The sequence below is a fragment of the Nomascus leucogenys genome, chromosome 24 (assembly GCF_006542625.1).
Source record: "Nomascus leucogenys isolate Asia chromosome 24, Asia_NLE_v1, whole genome shotgun sequence".
Lineage (NCBI taxonomy): Eukaryota > Metazoa > Chordata > Mammalia > Primates > Hylobatidae > Nomascus > Nomascus leucogenys.
Window position 1 is genome coordinate 20,803,648 of NC_044404.1, and position 26,296 is coordinate 20,829,943.

General features: G+C 51.2%; 1 protein-coding gene across 1 annotated transcript in view; it reads right to left on the reverse strand.

Moving 5' to 3' along the window:
- Positions 1–1,389: 1,389 nt before the first annotated feature.
- KIF17 (kinesin family member 17) overlaps positions 1,390–26,296 on the reverse strand; it is a 54,302-nt gene continuing 29,395 nt past the window's right edge. Inside the window, exons 8-15 of the mRNA XM_030805542.1 lie at positions 25,122–25,678; positions 23,779–23,859; positions 22,541–22,752; positions 19,917–20,148; positions 9,238–9,496; positions 7,708–7,775; positions 3,603–3,720; positions 1,390–2,138 (exon numbers count right to left, since the gene is read on the reverse strand). Coding sequence (XP_030661402.1) covers positions 1,960–2,138; positions 3,603–3,720; positions 7,708–7,775; positions 9,238–9,496; positions 19,917–20,148; positions 22,541–22,752; positions 23,779–23,859; positions 25,122–25,678 — 1,706 coding nt within the window. The 3' untranslated portion in view covers positions 1,390–1,959. The remainder of the gene's footprint in view (positions 2,139–3,602; positions 3,721–7,707; positions 7,776–9,237; positions 9,497–19,916; positions 20,149–22,540; positions 22,753–23,778; positions 23,860–25,121; positions 25,679–26,296) is intronic.

The window sequence follows — 26,296 nt, forward strand, 5'->3', positions numbered from 1 at the left end:
AAACTGTTGTTTAAGAGTCGGCCACAGCACAGGGACACCCCAAGGCTCTTTGCTCTCAGGTCTCCACCTACACTCATCTCAGCAGCCTCATCCCCTGTCAGTCCTTGCTCAGGGCTTCCATGGAACAGGAATGGCCCAGCCTTTAACACCCTGAGTTCCACACCTGCCTTTTGCTTTGCAGCGCTCTCTGCCAGGAGCGCCCTCCTTACACCCCCATCTAAAACGTCCCGGGATCTCCATCCTTTCTGGGAGCCCCATCCAGCACTGCTCCCTTCAGAAAGGCACTCTTTGTTCCCCATAAAGACCTGATCTCGACCAGGCGCGGTGGCTCACACCTGTAATCCCAACACTTTGGCAGGCTGAGGCGGGCAGATCACTTGAGGTCAGGAGTTCGTGACCAGCCTGGCCAACATGGTGAAACCCGTCTCTAATACAAAAAAAATTTAGCCGGGTGTGGTGGCGGGCGCCTGTAATCCCAGCTACTCATGAGTCCGAGACAGGGGAATCTCTTGAACCCGGGAGGTGGAGGCTTCAGTGAGCTGAGATCGCCCGCTGCTGCACTCCAGCCTGGGTGACAGAGCGAGACTCTGTCTCAGAGAAAATAAAAATAATTTTTAAAAGACCTGATCTCACCTGCTCTGACTCAGCATGTACTGCTGCCTGCCTCTGGCTGTATATCTCTGTAGTTGTCTAAGCACCCCCACCCCAGCTTCTCAAGAGTGTGTGCTCCTTGGCCCAGGCATGTGGCTTGTAGGGCCTGCCATAGAAATTGATACAAAATAGGGAGGAGGAGGACTAACACAGAGCACCTGCTAAGCCCCAGGAGCTTTACATACTATCTCATTTAATCTTCACATTAACCCTGTGAGGTGGGCGTTATCCCCATTTCACAGATGAGGCTCAGAGTGAAATTAGGTTCCAGGACTGTGCCAAAGGCCAAGCCTTTTCCCTTAGATTGTGGAGCCCCCACAGGACTGGCCTGGAATAGAGTGGGCAAGCGGAAGGCTGTGTCCTAGGTACCCCCCTATGTGGGCACAAACAGGGTGGCCTGGATTCATTTCTGGCTATATCAGGACACCCAGTCCCAGCACAGCCCCTCCCAGCACAGCCCCCAGGACTGTCAAAAGTTGGGCCCTTTTCTGGCCTCAGTGAGACATGGCCCTATTTTCCACAAGGGGTCTGCCTTCCTGGGTCACAAGTCCTTCGAGAATCTAATGAAAATTCAGACGCTCTTCCCAGAATGTACTCACGATTGTAGGGAGCTGCAGAAACCCTGGAGGTCCCAGGCAAAAGAACCCTTTTTCCAGAAAGAACTTCCCTGGGACAGCCAGGCCACAATGGCAGGGAGGGGCCCCAAGTGACACTGTCAGAGGGTCAGAGAAGGGGAGCTTATCTTAAAAGCAGTTTATTGGGCAGCTTAATGTGGAGTGGCCTTCCTTGGGCCACAGACCAGCCAGGGGTGGGCAGTGCAGGAAGACCTGCTGTGGGACCCCTGTGCCATCCCTTGGGGCAGGGCAGTTCTTAGGAAGTGGGGCCTGTCAGACAGAGGCACAGTTCCTTCCCAGCTGATATTGAGCTTCCTCCACGTGGCAGCTGCTGCCCTCTCCATCAGGGCTGGTGAAGGCTGTGAAGCAGGTCTGAGGCTTTGAGGCAAAGACCAACACTGGTGGGCATGGGTGTGGGCGCCGTGGCAGGTGGGCAGACGGAAACACTGATGTGGTGTGAACAGCTGGAGCAGGCCTCTCTAAGGAGGACTATACAGCCTCCAAGGGGCTCCTGCCCAGGGCAAAGGTGGGCTCTCTGGGGACCAGGGAAGAGAATGTGTCTTCCCAGGGCTGAGGGAGCCCTCAGGCCCCAGAGCGCTGTGTGGCAGGTGGGAGGAGGCCTGGTTGGGGCTGCCCTGGGAGGGCCTGGCAGTCTCTAGATGCCTATAAGGCAGGCAATGGCAAGCAGCCGTGCTCACAGAGGCTCACTGCCAAAGTTGCTTTTGCTTTTCTTACGCTTGGCCTTGGTGAAAGGGATGTCGAGGGACTCGAGGCGGAAGGGCCGGGGCTGGGGCATTTCAGGGGCCTGGGTGGGTGGGATGGCAGAGTTGTTGCTGAGTAGGCAGCTGAGGCCTGGTGTCGAGTTGTGATGTGCTGTGGGGAAGAGGGGCAGAGGTGCTGGTAAGCCAGGAGAGCAGGGATGGAGAGAAAACGCCCAAGTGGGTTGGATGGAGAGCCTGGCCCACCCCGCTCCTGCCCCCACTCCCAGCCAGAGGCCCTGGCCCTGCAGCTGGGACCCCAGGCTCTGCGAGGCTGCTCTGGCTGAGGTCTCAGACCCAGCAACTGTGTCTGCATCCAAAGAGGCTGGGCTGGGGAGTTGGGGTTTTAAAGCCTCAGGCTGAGGCAGCCTGGGATCTCAAGCCAGACAAGTCTGGGTTCAAAGCCCAGCTCCACTGCTTCCTATAACCTTAGAGAAGCTGCTGCATCTCTGAGCCTCAGTTTCCTCATCTGCAACATGGGCACAATGCCAGGCACTCAATTAATCCTATTCCCCCCCACGCCCCCACCTTATTCCTCAACTCTACCCATTCTGTCTCTTAAATAACCTCAATATATAGAACTCGAATTTGCTTTTTTTTTTTTTTTTTTTTTGAGAAAAAGTCTCACTCTGTCACCCAGGCTGGAGTGCAGTGGCACTGTCTCAGCTCACTGCAACCTCCGCCTCCCAGGTTCAAGCGATTCTCATGCCTCAGCCTTCCAGGTAGCTGGAACTACAGGCATGCATCACCACACCCAGCTAATTTTTTTTTTTTTTTTTTTTTCAGACAGGGTCTCACTCTGTCACCCAGACCGCAATGCAGTGGCGCGATCTCGAATCACTGCAACCTTCACCTCCCAAGCTCAAGCGATTCTCCTGCCTCAGCCTCCTGAGTAGCTGGGATTACAGGCACACGCCACTACCGCCCGGCTAATTTTTGTATTTTTAGTAGAGACGGGGTTTCACCATGTTGGCCAGGCTTGTCTTGAACTCCTGGCCTCAAGTGACCCACCCGCCTCAGCCTGCCAATGTGCTGGGATTACAGGCGTGAGCCACCGCACCTGGCCACGATTTGCTTTTTATTGCTATTTTATTGGAAGCTCTGCGGGCTTTGCTTTCAGTTTTAAAAGCAGATAAAATTAAGTGATGCTTGATTCTTAAAAGCGTGTGTTGCATTTGTGGCCCTTGATAAGTGAAGTCAATGTGCATTTGGAGGAAGTCACAATGCTGGCGTGTGAGTCGCCAGGAAGCTGGCGCGTAACTAGTGAGACGTAAACCCGTACCTCCCCAGCCAGGCCCCTGAGCCATGCACTGAGTGCCTCCTGGGGGCCAGGGGAGACAAGAGTGGAGCAAAGAGGAGACTCTGTACTGAGCACCAGCCCCCGGGCTGGGCCGTTTCCTCACCTCGTATCACCTAATCCTAAGCAGTTGGTGTTACCCGCCTCATTTTGTAGCTAAGGAAACTGAGACTCCGAGAGGGAAAGAAGTTTTTGAACCCAGGTCTGTCTGACTTCAAAACTATCCCCTTCGTGCCTCTCCCAGTTGTGTGGAGAGGGTGGGGACAGGGGAGGGACACTCACTGAGGCTCTTCCTGGTGTCTGTGCTGAGGATCTGGCTGGCCCGCTTAGACCGGAAGTAGTTGCTGGCAATGTTTTCACTGTTGCTCCGACTGAGCAGGAGCCTGTAGCGGTCCTCCTCCTGCCGAGATGCAGATGCCCGCGGTCACGCCCCCTTGTTTGTGCCCCTAGTACAGGGCTACGCAGCCTCTGGCATCCTGGGGCAGTAGGGGCCGCACCGAGCTTCCCCCAAGTTGTCACAGGGCTGGAGCAGGCACTGCCCACTCTGGTGTACCCTACACCGTAGATCCTGGACTCGTGGGTGGGATCTCAGGCCGCTCGGGGCCAGGAAGTCACAGTCTCCAGCCAAGCCTGCACCCGGCCTCCCCTTCCTTGAGAGGGGAAGTGCCTTATTCTGTCCTACAAAGCTCAAAACAGGGTGTCCTGACAGCTCCAACAGGGGCCAGGGTGATACACAAACCCCAAATCTATCACGACATGTTCATAGAACAGGCAATGCGATGCTATCCTCAGCTCACAGGTACATCTGTGATCATTAGAACTGGAATCCTAACCTTTTTATCACCAAGAGCTATTATTTTTCCTGACTATTATGGACTTGTTTTCTTCAGTCTAAATCTCCCTTTTCAGGGAATTGTCCTTCTTCCACTTGACGGTCCTAGTGGGGTGAGAATTCATAGTGCCCTATACTACATCTGACTCCCACCCCGTTGTTACACAGCTGGACATGTGACCCAGACTGCACCAATCACAGAACCACATCTTCCTAAACACAGTAATTGGCCCAAGAGTAGACACATGACCCAGGCAGAGCCAATCAGAATCTCTCCCCAAGCTCTAGTTTAAGGATGCTTTAAGACAAGGGTCTCCAACCCCCAGGCCATGGGCTGCACAGCAGGAAGTGAGCAGCAGGTGAGCAAGTGAAGCTTCATCCGTATTTACAGCTGCTCCCCATCGCTTGAATTATTGCCCGAGCTCCACCTCCTGCCTGATCAGTGGTGGCATTAGATTCTCATAGGAGCACAAACCCCATTGTGAACTGCACATGCCAGGGATCCAGGTTGTGCTCCTTATGAGAATCTAATGCCTGAAGATCTGTCACTGTCTCCCATTACCCCCAGATGGGACCGTCTAGTTGCAGGAAAACATGCTCACGGCTCCCACTGATTCTACATTATGGCGAGTTATATAATTATTTCATTATATATCACAATGTAATACTAATAGAAATGAAGTCCACATTAAATGTAATGCTCTTGAATCATCCCAAAACTTTCTGAACCCCCACCCCGTCCTGACCTGTGGGAAAACTGTCTTCCACGAAACTGGTCCCTGGTGCCAAAAAGTTTGGGGACAGTTGCTTTAACAGACCAGACCTCTCTTCCTTTTCGATCGCCAATGGCCAGCAGCCATCCTTCTGGCCATGTGGAGAAAGCCTTCAGTTAGCATACCAAGGGAAGCAGGAACAAGAGGTGAAGACATAGGCCAGGAGTGGTGGCTCATGCCTGTAATCCCAGCACTTTGGGAGACCAAGGCGGGCAGATCACCTGAGGTCAGGAGTTCAAGACCAGCCTGACCAACATGGAGAAACCCTGTCTTTACTAAAAATACAAAAAAATTAGCTGGACGTCGTGGTGCATGCCTGTAATCCCAACTACTCTGGAGGCTGAAGCAAGAGAATCGCTTAAACCTGGGAGGCAGAGGTTGCTGTGAGCTGAGATGGCACCACTGCACTAAAGCCTGGGCAACAAGAGCAAAACTCTGTCTCAAAAAAAAAAAAAAAGAGGTGGCCGGGCACGGTGGCTCACGCCTGTAATCCCAGCTCTTTGGGAGGCCAAGGCAGGTGGATCACGAGGTCAGGAGATCGAGACCATCCTGGCTAACACAGTGAAACACCGTCTCTACTAAAAATACAAAAAATTAGCTGGGCATGGTGACGGGCACCTGTAGTCCCAGCTACTCGGGAGGCTGAGGCAGGAGAATGGCGTGAACCCGGGAGGCAGAGCTTGCAGCGAGCCGAGATCGCACCACTGCACTCCAGCCTGGGCGACAGAGCGAGACTCCGTCTCGAAAAAAAAAAAAAAAAAAAAAGGTGAAGACAGACACAGACCCTGACTGTTTCAGCCCCTAGATCCAGCCAGCCATCCCTGAAACTGGTCCACTTACATGAACTAAAAAATCCCCTATTTTTCTGATGGTTGTATCGCTTGGAGCTGAAGGCATTCTGACATAACCTCTTTGTAGTCCCAGATTAAGAATCTCTTTTTTCCTGGCAGCAACTTTCCCTTTTTTATGAAGCTGGCCCCTTGCAGCCTGAGTTGCTCAGCCAGTGATGTTTGGTTGGAATTCATTAGCCTTGGAGTGGTCTTATCATAACTGTAAAGGTATATTCTATGTGGGTTTTCTGAAATATTTGTAATGGCTTAAGGCAGAATCAGCTAATTATGGCATACAGACAAAATCTGGCCTGCAGACTATTTTTGTAAATAAAGTTTTATTGGAACACCATTCATTTGTGTATTACCTGTGGCTGTTTTTGTGCTACACTGGCAGAGTTGAGTGGTTGTGACAGAGACCACATAGTTCACAAAGCCCAAGATATTTATGATCGGGCCCTTTACAGAGAAAGTTTGTTGACCCCTTGTTTTGAACAAAACTCTTAGAGTTTCTCTATTCACTTAGCTGGTAGTTACTGTCCCCAGCAGCCGCCAGAGGCCCAGACACAAGGACACCAACAGGGCGTCCAGCTGCCTGGGTCCCTCTCTGGTGGCCCTGCCTAGCCTGAGGATCCGTAAATAATAACAACTTTCATATCATTGTTCATGGAGTTGTGTCATGGAGGCTGTGCCTGCTGACCAGGCCACCCCAAGGGACTGGTGGACTCCCTGCTGGTGCCCTTCTGTCTGGGCCTCTGGTGGCTGCTGGGGACAGTAGCTCCCAGCTAAGTTAACAAACTTGAAGAGTTTCATGGAAAACACCCCGCTTGGCTGGGCACAGTGGCTCACGCCTATAATCCCAGCACTTTGGAAGGCTGAGGCGGGCAGATCACGAGGTCAGGAGATCGAGACCATCCTGGCTAACACAGTGAAACCCCATCTCTACTAAAAATACAAAAAAATTAGCTGGGCATGGGGGCGGGTGCCTGTAGTCCCAGCTACTTGGGAGGCTGAGGCAGGAGAATGGCGTGAACCTGGGAGGCAGAGCTTTCAGTGAGCCGAGATCGCACCACTGCACTCCAGCCTGGGCGACAGAGTGAGACTCCGTCTCAAAATAATAATAATAAATAAAATAAAATAAAATAGAGGCCGGGCGTGGTGGCTCATGCCTTTAATCCCAGCACTCTGGGAGGCTGAGGCAGGAGGATCACAAGGTCAAGAGATCGAGACCATCCTGACCAACACGGTGAAACCCCGTCTCTACTAAAAATACAAAAATTAGCTGGGCGTGGTGGCGTGCACCTGTAATCCCAGCTGAGGCCGAGGCAGGAGAATTGCTTGAACCTGGGAGGCAGTGGTTGCAGTGAGCCAGGATCGCACCACCGCATTCCAGCCTGGTGACAGAGTGAGACTCCGTCTCAAAAAAAAAAAAAAAAAAAAAAACAGAAAAAAAACCACCCATGCTTTAAGAACATGCATTTCTGTTGCACTACAAAATATAGGAGATAGGTCTTGCCACTGAGTTTAGAAAAAAAAAAGACAGAATATGAGAGAGGGGAAAATAAAGTGACTTAGGAATCCCAATTACTGCTTCATGAACCCTGTGAGGACCCTTTTGGTCTGAGGATTACCAGCAGGAAACCAGAATGTGCTGCTTGTCCTCTGAGTTTGAGGCTCAAGCCTCTGTCCTCCACTGGCAAGATGGGCCACCAGGAACCATCCACTTTCCCTTGGTATTTATGACTGTGAGTACCTTTGAATGAAGGCCAGAGGGGGTTGAGGGTCTAGGTGCCAATGGAGGGACATGAAAAGGATCCAGCCTTGGCCCCTTCTTTAATCCTTAGGCGGGAGGAAAGTGGAAGACCAGCTCTCTGTAGTAATGCTGACCCACGGCACTGGGGGCAAAGCCCTCCCAGCCCCCGACACCCCACTCCCTCTCCCGGGGTCCTCACCATGTTCGGCTCGCCGTTGTCTGCTGCAGAGGTTTTGTGGGCTGGTTTGTTCTGTGGCCCAGTTGAAACTGCCATGAGAAAACAAAAGCTGAAGTCACTGCTGCCTGGTGGAAGGCCTACAGGAGGGCACAGGTGGAGGTGGGGGTCAGGCCTGGCTCAGGCTTAAACAGGGGAGGACACTTCCCAGCCCAAGCCAAGGGATAATTTTAAGAAACAGACAGCAGGAGGGGCTCAGACACCAGAGAAGACCCTCATCTGCTTCCAGGCAAGACAGCAGCCAAGGGGCTTCCAGGCAAGACAGCAGGCGAGGGTGGGGACAGACAGGAAGGCTGCTGCATCCCAGAGCATGTGGGAAATGGAGCGGGCTGGGGTCTCGGCAGGGATGGTATCAATGCCATCTATAAACATCAGAGATGTCGGAGCTGGATGAACACTCTGAGCAAGAGGGAGGACTCCTGGGGGGCACTGCGGGCTCCCCAAATGGGCACAGTCAGGTCCATGGCTGGAGAAAGAGCCACAGCATGTCTGGCTTTACTCTGAGACTCATCAGAGGTGAGGAGGATTTCAAGGTCATGTTATCCAACCCCTGTTTTGTAAAGAAGCCCAGAGAGGGACAGTGATCTCCGGAAGGCCACACGGGAGGTCAGCAGCAAGAGCAGAAGTGGAACCAGGCCTGAAACTCTGAACTGTGGGTTTCGATCCATGGTCCTCCCACTCACTGCTGTGACTATGACTTTGGACCCTCTGAGATTGTGTCCTCCTGTGTGAAATGGGTAGAAAATCTGTCCTTCTCAGGGCTGTTGTAAGGATGAACCAGTGACAATGCTGATTAGGAAAACAATAACATGCAGCAAGCACTCACTATGTGCCAGGCACTGCTGTAAGGGTTTTATGTGTATTAACACATTTCTGGTTTTTGTTTTTTGGGGGTTGTTTTGAGACAGGGTCTCACGTTGTCACCCAGGCTGGAGTGCAGTGGCACAATCTTGGCTCACTGCAGCCTTGACTTCCCAGGCTCAAGCGATCCTCTCGCCTCAGCCCCCCCAAGTAGCTGGGACTACAGGTACATGCTGCCACGCCTGGCTAATTTTTCTTTTTTTTTTATTTTTTAGAGACAGGGTTTCACCATGTTGGCCAGGCTGGTCTCGAACTCCTGGACTCAAGCAATCTGCCAGCCTCAGCCTCCCAGAGTGCTGGGATTACAGGCGTGAGCCACCATACCTGACCTATTAACACATTTCCAGCCTTACAGCAACTTTAAGAAAGGTGCTGTTATTCATCCCCATTTCACAGATGAGGACACCGAGTCCCAAAAAGGGCACACAGGAAATGGTGCTGCCAGAATTCCAACCCACATCTGTCTGCCTCCAGAACACACCACTTTCTAAGAGTCCTGACGCATCAGGTACCCAGGGTCACGTGTCTGCTACACCCACAGCCTGCAAGGAGAGGCCCACGCTCCCTGCCAGTCTGCGGGATGGTGAGCCGTAAAGGAGGGAGGGGAGGGCAAGGGCCAGCCAAGCTCCTGACCTACTGGGAGGCTGGTTTTTGTGATGATGGGATGTGGGATCTTCCAGAAGCCGTTATCTTCGTCCCAGCAGGACTCACGCCGAATCTTCTCCAGGTTGCTGTAGTTACAGTCCCTGCGGATCAGGGGCTGCACCTGCTCCAGGAGCTGCTGCAACAGCATGGAGTCACGCTCCTGCCGGCGGATGGTGGCCAAGTAATCGATCTTCTCCAGCTGAAACTCGGACTGCAGATCTTTGATCTCCACCTCTGCTGCCCGGAGCTGAAAGCAAAGGATGACAAGCAGTGAGCAGGGAAAGATACCTCCCCTTCCGTCTAACCACTCTGTCCACTCACTGTCCTGGCAACAGCCGCGCATCATCTGTTCATTGGCCTGATCAGCCATCCATTCTCATCCCCACCACCCATCCAGCCATCCTTTCTTCCATCCATCCATCCACCTCCTCTCACACCCACTGATCCTTCCATCTATCCAGTCACCCTGCTGCCTCTCCACCCAGCATTTAAATGAGCACCTAATGTGTCCCCCGAGCCCCGCAAAATGTAGGGGAAAAGTTGATCAGCAACCCCAACAGCCAGCCCCTCAGTCACTATCCCCCATTGTACATTTTGTTCAGGAGCCTTTGAGAAGTCCCCACATCCGACACCACAGCTCTAAAGGATATCAGAGAATCGCACAAGTGACGTCTCTAAGAGGACAGCAGGCACAAACTCTCCGACTTGACAACCCTCACTCTCCCACTGCCACAGCCCTGTGTTACGGTGTGACAAACACTGGACCTAAACACTGGATCTAAGAGTAAGACCCACCTTGATCTGATCAAGGGTTCCCGATTCTTTTGGTCTCCTGCTCAATTCTGCCAGACTGGTCCCCCTGGTCCCTCTTGAGCACAGGTAACTGCCAGCCCCAGCCATAACCACCCTCTCCCTGAGCCCCAAGACTCCCTGGTGCACAGACTGTTTCCTCAAAGAGCAGGTACAGTTTGATTAGTAAAGAAGGATGTTTGAGGCCAGGAGTGGTGGATTACACCTGTAATCTCGGCACTTTGGAAGGCCGAAGCGGGCGGATCACTTGAGGTCAGGAGTTTGAAACCAGCCTGGCCAACATGGTGAAACCCCATCTCTACTAAAAATACAAAAAAATTAGCCAGGTGTGGTGGCACACGCCTGTAATCCTAGCTGTTCAGGAGGCTGAGGTAGGAGAATTGCTTGAACCCAGGAGGTGAAGGTGCAGTGAGCCAAGATCACACCAACGCACTCCAGCCTGGGCGACAGAGTGAGACTCTGTCTCAAAATAAATAAATAAATAGATAACTAAAAATAAAAGAAGGATGTTTGAATCCATGCACTGATACTCACCCATTTGAGAACAGCTGGCAGGACATGGGTGGGCAGGACAGCCACAGAGAGGCTGGTGCACAGGGGTTTCAACTAGATTAACAATGTTCCATTTCTTTTATTTGTTTTAAATAGAGACGAGGCTCACTTTTTTGACCACGCTGGTCTCAAACTCCTGGACTCAAGAGGTTCTCCCATCTCAGCTTTCTGAAGTGCTGGGATTATAGGCGTGAGCCACAGTGGCCCAGCCTGCTCCATTTTTTTTTTTTTTTTTTTTTTTTTTTTTGAGACAGATTCACTCTGTCGCCCAGGCTGGAGTGCAGTGACACGATCTCAGCTCACTACAACCTCTGCCTCCAGGGTTTAAGCGATTGCTATGTCTCAGCTCCCAAGAAGCTGGGATTACAGGTTTGAGTCACCATGCTCAGCTCATTTTTTGTATTTTTAGTAGAGATGGGGTTTCACCATGTTGGCCAGGCTGATCTCAAACTCATGACCTCAGGTGATCCGCCCACCTTGGCCTCCCAAAGAAGTGCTGGAATTACAGGTGAGCCACCGCGCCCAGCCCTGCTCCATTTCTTAGACTGGGTAGTAGGCACATGGTGTTAGTGGGTATAATAATCATTATATGTTTTTGTACATCTGGAATCACTCACAATAATTTTTGTTTGTTGTTATTTTTTTAGAGACAGGGTCTCACTCTGTTCCCCAGGCTGGAGTGCAGTGGCACCTTCTCAGCTCACTGCAGCCTCGACATTCTGGGCTCAAGCAATCCTCCCACCTCAGCCTCCCAAGTAGCTGGGACTACAGGTGTGAGCCACCACACCCGGCTAATTTTTTAATGTACTGTAGAGACAGGATCTCCCTGTGTTGCCCAGGCTTGTCTGGAGTTCCTGGCCTCAAGCAGTCTTTCTGCCTTGGCCTCTAAAAGTCCTGGGATTACAGGTGTGAGCCACCGCACCCAGCACGATAATTTTTGTAACAGTTTTCTTGAGACATCATTCATATAATTCATATGCCATTCAATTCTCACTTTGTCACCAAGCTGGAGTGCAGTGGCGTGATCTTGGTTCACTGTAGCCTCAACCTCCCAGTCCTCCATCTCTCCCAGTCCTCAATCTCCCGAGTAGCTGGGACTGCAGGTGCATGCCACCACATCTGGCTAATATTTTTAAATTTTTTTGTAGAGGCAGGGTTTCCCCCATGTTGTCCAGGCTGGTCTTGAACTCCTGGGTTCGAGCGATCCTCCCACTTCGGCCTCCCAAAGCACTGGGATTATAGGCATGAGCCACTGCACCATCCACTTTATCCCTCTTTTTTTTTTAGTAACTTGTGCTTTTGATGTCATACCTAAGAAACCACTGCCTAATCCAAGGTAACAAAGATTTACACCTACGTTTTCTTCCAAGAGTTTTACAGTTTTGGCTCTTACATTTAGGTTTTGATCCATTTTGAGTTAATTTTTGTATGGAATGTGAGGTAGGGGTCCAACATTATTCGTTGGCATGTGAATATCCAGTTGTCCCCACACCACTTATTGACAAGACTGTCCTTTCACCACTGAATTATCTTGGCATCCTTATCAAAAATCAATTGACGGATTGGGCGTGGTGGCTGACTCCTGTAATCCCAGCACTTTGGGAGGCCAAGGTGGGTGGATCACTTGAGGTCAGGAGTTCGAGACCAGCCTGACCAATATGGTGAAATCCCATCTCTACTAAAAAATACTAAAATTAGCCGGGCATGGTGGCATGCACCTGTAGTCCCAGCTACTTGGGAGGCTGAGACAGGAGAATTGCTTGAACCCGGGAGGCAGAGGTTGCAGTGAGCCAAGATCACGCCACTGCACTCCAGCCTGGGTGACAGAGCAAGACTCCGTCTCAAAAAAAAAAAAAAAAAAATAGGCCGGGCACGGTGGCTCAAGCCTATAATCCCAGCACTTTGGGAGGCCAAGGAGGGCGGATCACAAGGTCAGGAGATCAAGACCATCCTGGCTAACACAGTGAAACCCCGTCTCTACTAAAAAAATACAAAAAATTAGCCAGGCATCTTGGTGGGCGCCTGTAGTCCCAGCTACTCGGGAGACTGAGGCAGGAGAATGGTGTGAACCTAGGAGGCGGAGCTTGCAGTGAGCTGAGATTGCACCACTGCACTCCAGCCTGGGCGACAGAGCGAGACTCCGTCTCAAAAAAAAAAAAAAAAAATTAATTGATGACTGTAAATATGAGGGTTTATTTCTGGATGCTCATTTGTATTCCATTGATCTGTGTGTCTGTCCTCATGCCAGTACCACACAGTCTTGATTACTGTAGCTTTGTAGCAAAGCTTTGCAACCAGGAAGTGTGATTCCCCTAACTTTGTTCTTTTCAAGATTGTTTTGGCTATTTTGAGTCCCTTGAATTTCATTGTGAACTTTAGGATCAGCTTATCAATTTCTGCAAAGAAACCAGCGGGAACTCTAATGGGGATTGCCTTGAATCTGTAGATCAATTTGAGGAGTACTGACCTCTCACCAATATGAGTCTGCCAGTTCATATGAACATGAGATGTCTTTCCATTTGTTTTGGTCTTCTTAATTACTTTCATATTTTTTCATTGTTTTTGGAATATAAGTTTTATACTTCTTTTTGTATAGCTGGGCGTAGTGGTGCACATCTGTAATCCCAGCTACTCAGGAGGTTGAGGCACGAGAATCACTTGAACCTAGAAGGTGGAGGTTGCAGTGAGCAGAAATCGTGCCACTGCACTCCAGCGTGAGACTCTGTCTCAAAAAAAGGAAAAAGAAAAAAAGAAAAGATAATATCAAATCAGCTCCTCACACATGTACCAGGATAAACTCCATCCAGATCAGAGATTTATTTTTTTTCTCTACCCCTGTGACAGATTAAGGATCAGAGATTTAAATGTAAAAAAGATGAAACCATAGAAGTTCTAGAAAAAAACATGAGGGAATTTTCCCAACTATGATTGAAAATCAATAGGCAATAATTTTTTAATAGTTGGTCAATTTGACAAAATCTAAAAATTGAAAATTTTCATATGGCAAAAATACCACAAAGCACAGTAAAAGACAAACTGGAAAAAAATTTACAATTTATATCACAGACCAAGGTTAATATCCCTAATGTATGAAGAGTTTCTACATGTAGAAAAGAAAAAGAGACAAAAAATAGAGACATGAGCAAAAGAGATAAAAATAGTTTGGAGAAAAACTGCAAATGGCCACAAAACATATGAAAAAGTATTCAACACTGCTCAGAATAAGAAAAATGCAAATTAAAACTACACTGATGCTGAGCACAGTGGCTCACGCCTGTAATCCCAGCACTTTGGGAGGCCAAGGTGGGCGGATCACTTGAGGTCAGGAGTTCAAGACCAGCCTGGCCAACACGGTGAAACCTTATCTCTACTAAATACAAAAAAATTAGACAGGCATGGTGGCATATGCCTGTAATCCCAGCTACTTGGGAGGCTGAGGCAAGAGAATCACTTGAACCTGGGGGGCAAAGGTCGCAGTGAGTCAAGACTGCACCATTGCACTCCAGCCTGGGCAAAAGAACGAAACTCCATCTCAGAAAAAAAAATAATAACAACAACAAAAAACTACACTGAGATATTATTTCTCACCTAACAAAGTGGTAAAAATCCAAGTTTTGGGGGCCAGATGCAGTGGCTCATGCCTGTAATCCCAGCACTTTGGGAGGCCAAGGCAGGAGGATTACTTGAGCCCAGGAGTTTGAAACCAGCCTGGGCAACATGGCAAAACCCTGTCTCTACAAAAAATACAAAAATTAGCCAGGCATGGTGGTGCACACCTGTAGTCCCAGCTATTTGGGAGACTGAGGTAGGAGGATCACCTGAGCCCAGGAGGTTGAAGTTGCAGTGAGCTGTGATCGTGCCACTGCACTCTAGCACAAGCAGCAGGGTGAGACCTCGTCTCAAAAAAGAAAAGGAAAATCCAGGTTTTCGTAAATATACTCTGTTAGTGAGAAACACATGGATACATGCTAGTGGAAATACCAAACAATACAATCCTTATGGAGGAGAAGTTGGCATATCTAGTGACATCGAGCAAAATCACACTTGCATTACCCTTTGTCCCAGCATCCCTAGTTGGAGGAATAGATTCCAAAGAAACCCACCAAGAATACAGAAGTCATATGTACAGGCTGTTTACTACAGCAGGCTTTATTATTACAAGATATTGGAAACACCCCAAGTGTTTATCAGGAGAGGACCGACTCAATAAGCAATGATCCAGCCTCACGATGGAAAGCTATGTAGCTGTCAAAGAATGAGGAGGCCAGGCGTAGTGGCTCACGTCTCTAATCCCAGCACTTTGGGAGGCCAAGGTGAGTGGATCACCTGAGATCAGGAGTTCAAGACCAGCCTGGCCACCACAGTGAAACCTCACCTCTACTAAAAAATACAAAAATTAGCCGGGCGTGGGTGGTGCACGCCTGTAGTCCCAGCTACTCGGGAGGCTGAGGTGGGAGAATCTCTTGAACCCGGGAGGCGGAGATTGCAGTGAGCTGAGCTCAGGCCACTGCACTCCAGCCTGGGCAACAGAGCGAGACTCCATCTCAAAAACAAAAAAGAATGAGGAGTACCTCTCCATACTGCTGTGACCTTCAGGATACTATGTTGTTATGTGAGAAAAGCTAGGTAGAAGAAAGCGTACACTGGAGCCACTTTTATCTAAGAAAGAGATGGCACGTGTGTTCCTGTGTGTGTGTATATTGGTCTGTTTTTACAATGCTCATAAAGACATACCCGACACTGGGTAATTTTTAAAGAAAAAGAAGTTTAATGGACTCACAGTTCCACATGGCTGGGGCGGCCTCACAATCATGGTGGAAGGTGAAAGGCACGTCTTACATGGTGGCAGGCAAAAGGAAAATCGGAACCAAGAGAAAGGGGTATCCCCTTATAAAACCATCAGATCTCACGAAACTTATTCATTATCAAAAGAACAGTATGGGGGAAACCGACCCCATGACTGAATTATCTCCCACTGGGTCCCTCCCACAACACATGAGAATTATGGGAGCTATAATTCAAGATAAGATTTGGGTGGGGACACAGCCAAACCATATCAGTGTGTATACACACATACATACATATTTCCTTATACAAAAAAAATTTAAAAATAAAATAAAATAAACAGCATTCTAGGTACCTGAGGATGAAAACATCCATCTAAGCCTGAATCTCTCCAACAAGACCTCCAAAAAAACATACAGAAGAACCAGGAGAGAAAAATAAAACCACCGTTAACCAGCCTACAGCATGACCTGAAGACAGAGAACGCTGGAAGCTTTGAATTACATGGAAGTACAGAGATAAACCCCCAAGTCCAGCAGACAGCCCCTGAGCCACCCCATGGGGAGGTAAGCAGAGAGCACTCAGGACAGCATGGGGCGAGGAGGAATGAGGTGATGGAAGGCAGGGTGCAGTCGCTCCACAAGGAGCAAGAAAATCCTAAAAATGGATCTGAAACCTGAAATGAGAAACTGATGGAAGAGACCAGTATGTGTGCAGGACCAGAGGAGTTAGTCTCCGGAAGGTGCTGCATTTAGAAGGGGGAAGAGCCCTTGAGGTGGAAACTGAAAGTCCTGCAGAAACAAGAGAAAACCACAAAAGACAGCCAACCACCAAAAAAACAAGCTTTCACCCCCAAGATTTTTGCCCCATTTTTGTGCCTGTGAATATGGTAACTTCCTTGGCAAAAAAAAAAGACTTTGCAGCCAGACGCAGTGGCTGATGCATATAATCCCAGCACCTTGGGAGGCTGAGGCAGGCAGATCATTTGAGCTCAGGAGTTCGAGACCAGCCTGGGCAACATGGCAAAACCCCTTCTCTACAAAACAATTAGCCGGGTGCAGTGGCACGTGCCTGCGGTCCCAGCTACCTGGGAGGCTGAGGCAAGAGAATTGTTTATGCCTGGGACAGCCAGGGTAACATAGCAAGACCCCCAGGAGTTTGAGACCAGCCTGGGTAACATAGCAAGACCGCTCCTCTACAAAAAAAATTTTTTTTTTTAATTAACCAGGCGTGGTGGTGCGTACCTGTAGTCCCAGCTGCTCAGGAGGCTGAGGCAGGAGGATTTCTTGAACCCAGGAGGTCAAGGCTGCAGTGAGCTATGATTGTGCCACTGCACTCCAGCCTGGGCGACAGAGTAAGACCCTATCTCAAAATAAAATGAAAAATAAAAGTAAAAGCAACAGAGGCAGGCAGGAGAGATGTGGTAGAAGAGATGTTTCTGAAAGATGAGGCAGGAGTGGAGTCAGAGAGATTCCACGCGTGAGAGGGACTGCTCTCCCCACCCTGGCTGTCTTTGCAGGGGTCCAGGAGCCCAGGAATGCAGACAGTGTCTGGAAGCCAAGAGTGACCCACAGCCGACAGTCAGCAAAAAGATGAGGACTTCAGTCCCGCAACCAACCTCATCGGACTAAACTGTGCCAACACCTGAAATGAGTGTGGACAAGGATTCTTCCCCTAGAACCTCCTGAAAGAAGTCCAGCCCCGCTAACACCTTGATTTCAGCCTTGTGGAATTCTATGCAGAGAAGCCAGCCCCACTGTACCCGGACTCTGACCTACAGAACTGTGAGATGATATGTTTGTGTATATTAAGGAAGTAAATTTATAATAATTTTAACACAGCAATAGGAAACAAATCAGAGATTGATTGATTGATTCGAGACAGGATCTCATGCTGCTGTCCAGGCTGGAGTGCAATGTCACAATCTCCGCTCACTGCAACCTCCACCTCCCAGGCTCAAGCGATTCGCCCACCTCAGCCTCCCAAAGTGCTGAGATTACAGGCATGAGCCACCGTGCTCGGCGTAGAGTTCTATTTAAAACTACACTTCACTATACAGAGAGAAGAGTGTACTATTGAATGAAGAAAACTAAGATACCACCGCAACCTTCATCTCTGCCTTCGGCTGTTATTGATAGTCCAGAAAAACAAGACATCACAAGAACAGATGTGTCTAACCAAAGCTACTAGAAGAAACAGAAAATAAAAATCAAAACATTTCAGTGAAGAAAATTCTCCCTGAAAGCACAAGCTCACAGAACCAAGCCAGCAGATTCAAAATGTAACACAAGGCCAGGTGCAGTGGCTCACACCTGTAATCCCAGCAGTTTGGGAGGCCAAGGCGGGAGGATTGTTTGAGCCCAAGGGTTCAAGGTTATAGTGAGCTATGATCGTGCCACTGCACTTCAGCCTGGGTGACAGAGTGAGACTCTTAAAAATAAGAAATAAAAAATAACCCCAATTAGAATATATTTAAATAAAATGTTCTTAAACAGGCAGTCACAGGTATGAACGTTTCTAATCCAAAATTGAAAAACTTAGACAGGGACAAAAAAATCAAGAAGATATGAAATAGGACATTAATGAAAAGAAAGGAAAAAATATTAGAAATGCAGACCTAATTCAAGATATCTATGGGAGAATGAATTCAACTGGAAATATAACAAGGAGCATTAAGAAAAGATATAAAAATAGCCAAGAAAGGCCGGGTGCGGTGGCTCACACCTGTAATCCCAGCACTTTGGGAGGCTGAGGTGGGCGGATCATGAGGTGAGGGGATCGAGACCATCCTGGCTAACACGGTGAAACCCCGTCTCTACTAAAAAAAATACAAAAAAATTAGCTGGGCGTGGTGGCAGGCGCCTGTAGTCCCAGCTACTCAGGAGGCTGAGGCAGGAGAATGGCGTGAACCCAGGAGGCGGAGCTTGCAGTGAGCCGAGATCTCGCCACTGCACTCCAGCCTGGGCAACAGAGTGAGAGTCCATCTCAAAAAAAAAAAAAAAAAAGCCAAGAAAATAAAAAACTAAAGAGGTTAAAGAGGCAAAAAGGTTTTGTTTTGTTGTTTTGTTTTGTTTTTGAGACGGAGTCTCACTCTGTCGCCCAGGCTGGAGTGCAGTGGCGTGATGTCAGCTCACTGCAACTTCCACCTCCCAGGTTCAAGGGATTCTCCTGCCTCAGCCTCCTGAGTAGCTGGGATTATAGTGTGTGCCACCACGCTGGACTAATTTTTGTATTTTTTTTTTTAGTAGAGATGGCGTTTCACCATGTTGGCCAGGCTGGTCTTGAACTCCTGACCTCCGGTGATCCGCCTGTCTCAGCCTCCCAAAGTGCTGGGATTACAGGCTAGAGCCACCACGCCCAACCAAAAGAGGCAAAAAGTTTTATGCTTGGCAAGACCCTTTGGCTGCCAGGACAGCGGTGGGGGTTGGGGGGGTGGGGAGGACCCTGCAGATGGCCAAGGAGCCATCATGAGGATCAGGAGACCCAGACAGCACAGAGAAAGCTCCAAAGGCAGTGCATGTGACCCTCACCGCGGGCAGAATCGCGCTCTCCCTGACTCCAGCCTCACTCCCTTTCTCCAGCCGCATCTGCCCACTCTCTGCTCCTAGAAGATGCTGTCTTCACTCCTGCTTCAGGCTCCATTCCAATGCTCCTCGTCATGCCACCCAGGGCTGGTTCTCTCTCTCAGTTCCCCCAGAAGTCTCTACCTCCAGGAGAACGTCCCTGTCCCCCACCTGTGGTAGCCCAGGTCCTTCTGAGGTTCCCAGTCTGGGTGCTTGTCTCATGGGCATGCCTTGTGGAAAGCACTTTGTAGAAATGAATCAAGTTGTGCATTTGTAATTTGTGCACTTAACCGTCAATAAAAATGAAAACATAAAAACGGAGTTGTCTCGCCCTGGTATTCTCTTCACAGTACTGACCACTCCTCGATATTCTCTTGCTTATTTCTCTGCTGTGTTATTTCTTACACACGCACACACACAACACATACCCGCATGCATGCACACACATACAACATACCCGCATGTGTGCATACACACACAACATACCCGCATGCATGCACACACACATTGGGAGGCAAGCTCCACAGCGACAGGGACACATCTGTCACTGTGACTGCTCTGCCTGCCAGCATCAGAACACGGTGTGTCACACTGCAGGCACTTAATAAGTGCTTTCCAGCCTGGGCAATATGGTGAGACCCTACCTTTCCAAAAAATTTAATAAAGTAGCCAGGTGTGGTGGTGCACACCTGTAGTCTCAGCTACTCGGGAGACTGAGACAGGAAGATGCCTTGATTCTGGGAGGTGGAGGCTGCAGTGAGCTGATTGTACCACTGCAATGCAGCCTGGGGGACACAGAGAGACCCTGTCTCTAAAAATAAATAATAAATGCATGCATGCCTGCTGTGTAAAGAGTAGAGGGCTGCCTGGCTTCCCACAAGGTGTAGGGATGCCTGGATAGGGGGGTCTCACCCATCTCTGGGCAGCCAGGCATGGGGGGCTGCATCTGGGCCTCACCTTCCTCTGCATCTTCTCCAGCAGCTTGCTCTTGGCCCGCACTTCCTCCTGGATGGAGTCGTAGACATTGAGCAGCACCCAGTCCCCGCTGTCCTCATCCGAGTTCTGCAGGGCAGCCACCAGCTGCTTCCTGCGCTCGTCTGCGTAGCGTTTGCGCCGCTTGTGCTTCTCCTTCAGGTCCTTGTTCTTGGCCTGCTCTCCACCCACCACCTGCTGCTCCAACAGCTGCAGACTGCCGGCGCGGAGGAGAAAGCAAACAAGACCATATCTGCCCATCACCGAGCACGTGCCATCCAGCAGGCTCCAGGCTACACGTGGGCCCACCAAATCCTTCCAACAACCTCACTTCACAGGGAGGGAAACCGAGGCTCGGCGACAGGACGCTGCTTGCTCAGGGTCACAACCAGGATTCCTGCCCAACTCCCTGCCTGTGCACTCAACCACAGTGGCGGGTCAGGGCAGGAATCTTCCTGTGGGCTCAGCTAACCCACCCCTGACCTGCGGAGTCAGCTGCAGCTGAGCAGGCTCGTTTTGTGTCTGAGGCCACTGGCATGATGAGAAGAACACTGGGTTGTGAAAAATGTTCAATGCACTCAGCGCACAAGATTTAATCAGGCAGGGACATGCACAATACATGGTTAAGACTATTTATGTCCAAAATGCTCAAAAACGGTTTGAGTTTTGTCCTTTGGGGTACAAATTTTAGGCTGGGTGCAGTGGCTCACGCCTATAATCCCAACACTCGGGGAGGCTGAGGCAGGTAGACCGCTTGAGCCCAGGAGTTTGAGACCAGCCTGGGCAACATGGAGAGACTCCATCTCTACAAAAAAATAAAAATAAAAAAATAAATAAATAAATATGCACCAATGCCAAAAAAAAAAAAAAAAAGATGCAAATTTTAAATAAGTATAGAGAAAGGCTTATGGGAATTCCCACCTCCCACTGTCTAATGAAGCAACACAAAAATGTTTCAAACCCCACCTCTTTCCAAAGGGAGTGAGTAGCTGGTATCAAAGGCTTGACAAGGATTCACAAAAGGAGGAGAGGATCATGCTCAGGAAAAAAATGGAACTTTGCAACCCGAGCAGCCAGGCGCTGACCGCCTCAGGCTTGGCTTCAGGCTCCATGGCAGCTGGTGCAAAAGGGAGCCACGTCCATGTCACTGCTCTGTTTAAAATCCTGCTGTGGGGCCAGGCGCAGTGGCTCACGCCTGTAATCCCAGCACTTTGGGAGGCCTAGGCAGGCGAATCACTTGAGGTCAGGAGTTTGAGACCAGCTTGGCCAACATGGTTAAACCCCATCTCTACTAAAAATATAAAAATTAGCCGGGCGTGGTGGCGCACACCTGTAATCCCAGCTACTTGGGAGGCTGAGGCACAAGAATTGCTTGAACCCAGGAGGCAGAGGTTGCAGTGAGCCGAGATCGCACCACTGCACTCCAGTCAGCCTGGGCAACAGAGCAAGGCTCTCTCTCAAAAAGAAAAAGAAAAAAAAAATCCTGCTGTGGGTCTCCATCAGGATGGAGCCCAAGCACCCGAGGAGGGCACACAGCATCCTCCCTCCATCTTCCCTGCATCCCCCTCCCCGGTTCACTCCAGCTTTCACTCATGGCTGGCACGTCTCCAAATGCCCGGGCCAGGTCCCACCTCCACACCTTTGCAGGTGCTGTGCCCTTTCTCTAGGATGCCACCCCTGCAGCAAACCTTATTCAGGTGTCTCCACTTCTGTGAAGGCCCCCCAGCCTTCCCTCCACACCACACTGTGAAAACAGCCAGGACACGTGCCAAGTGTTTACTGCATGCCTGGCGCGGGGCTGCCATGCTGCAGGCGATGCCGCATTTTGACCCTCACCACAAGCTTCTCACGCTGGGACTACTGATATCATCCATTCTGAAGATGGGCAGTGAAGGCACAGAGAGGTTTCAAGTTGGCCCAAGGTGGCAGAGCTAGTGGAGGAGGCAGGCTGGGAACTGCTAGAGAACAGGACCCTCTTGGCCCTGCCTGTCCTCTGCCCTGGCCTGTGGGCGAGGCAGCAGCTTGCTCATCCTTGCATCCTGGGCCCAGCACTCAGGGGTCGCTCAGTTAGTGTTTGAACTGTGGCCTCTGGGACTGGGCCTCCCCCTGTTGAACCCCTGGATGACCGTGACATGGAGATTGGGCTGACATCATCATTAACGGAAGTGAGAACTGAGGCTCAGAAAAGTTAAGTAACCTAACGAAGCCACACGGCAAGTGAGGAAAGCCCAGCTCCCCCCGCGGTCCCAGAGAGTGCCTGGGGATGGCTTGTCCTGTGGGTGAGTGGGTCTCACATCCGGGAGGGCATTGGAGGCCAGGGGGCTGGGGGCTTGGCTGGGACAGGAGAAAAGCCTGCGACACTCTGCCCTGGGATTCCTGAAACCTGAAGGCCAGCAGGCCACAAGGGATGCTGGTGGCAGCCTGTGTAGCTTCTGGAGCAGAGCCCTGCCCGCCCAGTCCCCACTGTGCCTGTTGAGGGGATCAGGGCCGCCCTGCCACATTAGAAGGGAGAGCTGGGAGGAAGCTATGGCACCCCCGCCTCCATCCTGGAATGCAGCCCCTTCCCACCTCGCCGTGGGGTCCCGCCAGCCCCATGCTCTGCTGCTTACCGGGCCAGCACCTGCTGCTGGTCCACGACGGGCAGCGGGTCATCGGTCAGCACCGCCACCTCCATGCCCACGCTCTCCCTCTTCACACCAGCTGTGGCTGGCAGGGGCTGAGGCTGAGCCACCAGGGCCACCCGGGCCTCAGCCCCCAACCACACGCCAGGCTGTGCTGTCGACACCACCTCTAAGGCCACTTCCGAGGCCAGATCTACCTCCTGAGTGTGAAGAGAAACCCAGGTGGAGGTGGGAAGGCCGCCCCAACCCCCGCCGATGGCTCCCAGGTGGCTCAGTCCCAGACGGGGCCATTCCACCTGCTGCAGCCCCGACAGATCACCTCCGGCTCAGGGACACCAGTGACACAAAAACACGCCCTGTTGAGTTCTGACTGCCGCTATTCCCACTGACTCCCCCACGCTAGGAGGAAGGCTCTCAGCTTCCTCTCTCGCCTCCCACAATCCAGTCTCCACAGGCAGCCAGGGCCATCTTAAAATAGAAACCGATCACATCCTGTTCCCTATGAGCCCCACGTGACTTCCCGTCACATTCGCAGGAAAGTCCACTTTCCTCCCTGCCGGCTCCCTGCCTCCACGGCCTCCCCCGCCACCCTGGCCTCCTTTTCCATTGCTGAGAAAGTCAAGGTCTTTCCAGCCAAAGGACCTTGGCACTTGCTGTCCCCTCTGCTTGCTGCTTCCCCCCGTCCCTCCATCACGCCTGAGTCCCACCTCAGAGTCACTTCCTAACCAGGGCTGCCCTGGCTGCTCCATCTACACCCTGCTGAGAGCTTGCTGCAGGCCCCGTGCCCAGCCCACACTTGAGTCCAGACTGTCTTCTTCCTCTATAAATGTGGGGAGATTTAAAGTCTCCTCTCCTCTCGCTCCCCTGGGGTGTTCAAACTGGGTTCCTTGATGGTGTCTCAGGGGCCAGCAGCCCTGACCTGCAGCCCTCGTCCTTTGCACACACTGGGCCTCAGTTCCTTTACACAAAGGGCGCCAAGGCTAAGGAAGGTTTGAAAGCCACCATCTAGAACAACAGGCCACTTTCACTCCATAAGATGATGGTTCCTCCCACTGCACACTGCCTGGCCACGGGCCATGGGCCACAAGCCCGGGGAAGGCTGGGGTTGTTGTTCTCAGCTCATGGATGAGGAAACTGAAGCTCAGGGAGGGAGAAGACAAGCTGGAGTTTCCCAGGAAGTTGAAGAGAACCCCGTCCCCCACATGGAGGCCCAGGGAGGTACTCACAGGCCTGGGCGAGAAGTCATCAGCCGCCTCAGCTTCGGGCCTGGCATCCCTGGGCTCCAGCAGGTCTGTCGGCGCGGGGGCCTGGGAGGAAAGAGGGGATGGGGGAGGAAGAAGGCTGATTTGGGCCAGAACCATCCTCTACTCCCTCACCCCTGGCCTCACTTCAACTCCCCAAGGCCTCCCACCACCCTCCAACCTCCCCTGCCTGTCACTCCCGAGAAGAGGACAAAGGAGGGAAGAGATGAGGGAGAGAACAGGGAAGAGAGGAAACGGGAAGACAGGCATGTGGTGGGCACCTGCTGTGTGCCAGGAGCGTTGCCTGCATCCACTCCTCTGAAGCATCCTCATTTTACAGATGAGGAAACCCAGCTCAGAAAGGTCACACAACCAAGGAAGTGGTAAACCTGGGATCTCTCTCTCTAAATACACACACACAGACACAAACACACACACACACACACAAAATACACACACACACAGAGGAAAGGAAAGGAAAGCAGAGAACAAAGAGAGAAGAAAATAGGACTTTTTTTTTCTTTGAGATGGAGTCTCGCTCTCTCCCCCAGGCTGGAGCACAGTGGTGCGATCTTGGCTCACTGCAACCTCCGTCTCCCGGGTTCAAGTGATCCTCCTGCCTCAGCCTCCTGAGTAGCTGGGATTACAGGTGCACACCACCACACCTGGCTAATTTTTATATTTTTGGTATAAATGGGGTTTCACTTCACCATGCTGGCCAGGCCAGTCTTGAACTCCTGGCCTCAGGTGATCCAGCCACCTCAGTCTCCCAGAGTTCTGGGATTACAGGCATGAGCCAACATGCCTGGCCAAGAGGAACATTTTTTTTTAAAAAAACAAGAGGGTTGTTGAAAAGGGAGATGTTGGTCAGGGGGCCAGATGGAGGAAGAGCAGTGTCCCAGAAGCCTTGTGGTCACTGAAAGGTGGCTGGATTCCCACAGACCCCCCACCCAGCTCACTATGGAGCTCACGAGCTGGTGAGGGTTGCCCAAGGCTCCGTCACGCCTGGACACTCACCGTAACCATGGCAACTGGGCAAATGCCTTGTACAGCTGCCCCTCCGTCTGCAGAACAGGAGCCCACCTGGCATAACCTTGCATCTCGACCCCAACTTTCTTACTGAATTACAGAGCATGAGACAGAGCTTCTCCTTCCCCAACCCCTGGACACCAGTGCCCCTGAACCAGCCACCAGCGCCAGAGCCACAGCGGACACAGTGGAGACACGGCCTGAGTGTCAGAGGCCGTGTGTGTGGACAGTGAGCTCCGGGCCCCGGGCAAGCTCTGCCTGCTCAGTGTTCGCGTGGCACCATGCGTGACATCAGCTACCTGCACGGGGACCTTGGGGACGTCTGCCTGGGGTGCGTCTGTCCTGGCCACGGTGGAAGAGAGTCTGGCCAGCTTGGCTTCCACCTCGGCAAACGGGTCCCTCAGGCCTAGTAACCCCTGCAGGGGCACCTCCTGCGGCTCCTCTTCCGGGAGGTAGTTCTGTTCCCCCAGCAGGTGCCCAGCGGCCTCCTGCCCGAGGCACTCATCCAGGAAGTATCTGCTCCTGGACTCCTCAGTGGGTCTGGAGACCTCCACGTTGGAGGGCTCCTCAGGCCCAGGGAAAGCCTCGGACACAGAGGTTTCTTCGAGCGAGGATGACTCACTGGAGCCCAGAGAAATCTCAGACTTGGAGGGTTCCACCTTGGGCAGCTCCGCAAACCTGGAGGCAACCTCGGTCTTGGGGACTTCGTCACTGGGCAGAGAGTCGGTCGCGGAGAAGACCTCAGGTTTCACCACCGTCTCATACTGGAAAGCAGGCGGGTACTCAGAGCTGCTGGCAAACTCAGCCCTGGACATGACCTCAGCCTTGTAGAGGACTCCCGCCTGCAGGACGGCCTCTGCAAAATGGAAAACTTCCTTCAGGTTTTTAAAGGGTCAGGATGACAGACCCTTCCGTAGAAGGTGGCTCCCCAGTGTTTTTTTTTTTTTTTTTTTTGAGACAGAGTCTCGCTCTGTCGCCCAGGCTGGAGTGCAGTGGCGTGACCTTGGCTCACTGCAAGCTCTGCCTCCCAGGTTCATGCCATTCTCCTGCCTCAGCCTCGCGAGTAGCTGGGATTACAGGCGTGAGCCACCGCGCCTGGCCCAAGCCCACTGGTTCTAAAAGACTAGCTTAAGAGCCTGCACATTGTGCACATGTACCCTAAAACCTAAAGTATAATAATAAAATAAAAGAAAAGAAAAGAAAAAGAAAAAAATAGACATAAAAACCAAAAACAAACAAACAAAAAAGAGTCAGAGCCTCCCAGACCCTCCAGAGGCTGGCTACAGTCTGCCTGCCTTCCCATCTCTGCTTTTATCAGAACCCAAACCCTACTGCCTTCCATCTCTTCCAGGAAGACTTCCCTGACCAACGTTGTGATTCCCCCATTTTCTGACCTCCACAGCCACTAAGTGCTGGGCTCTTACGTCACACCCTGCCTTGGGACCACTCTTCACACACTGGCAGGCTTCCTGGG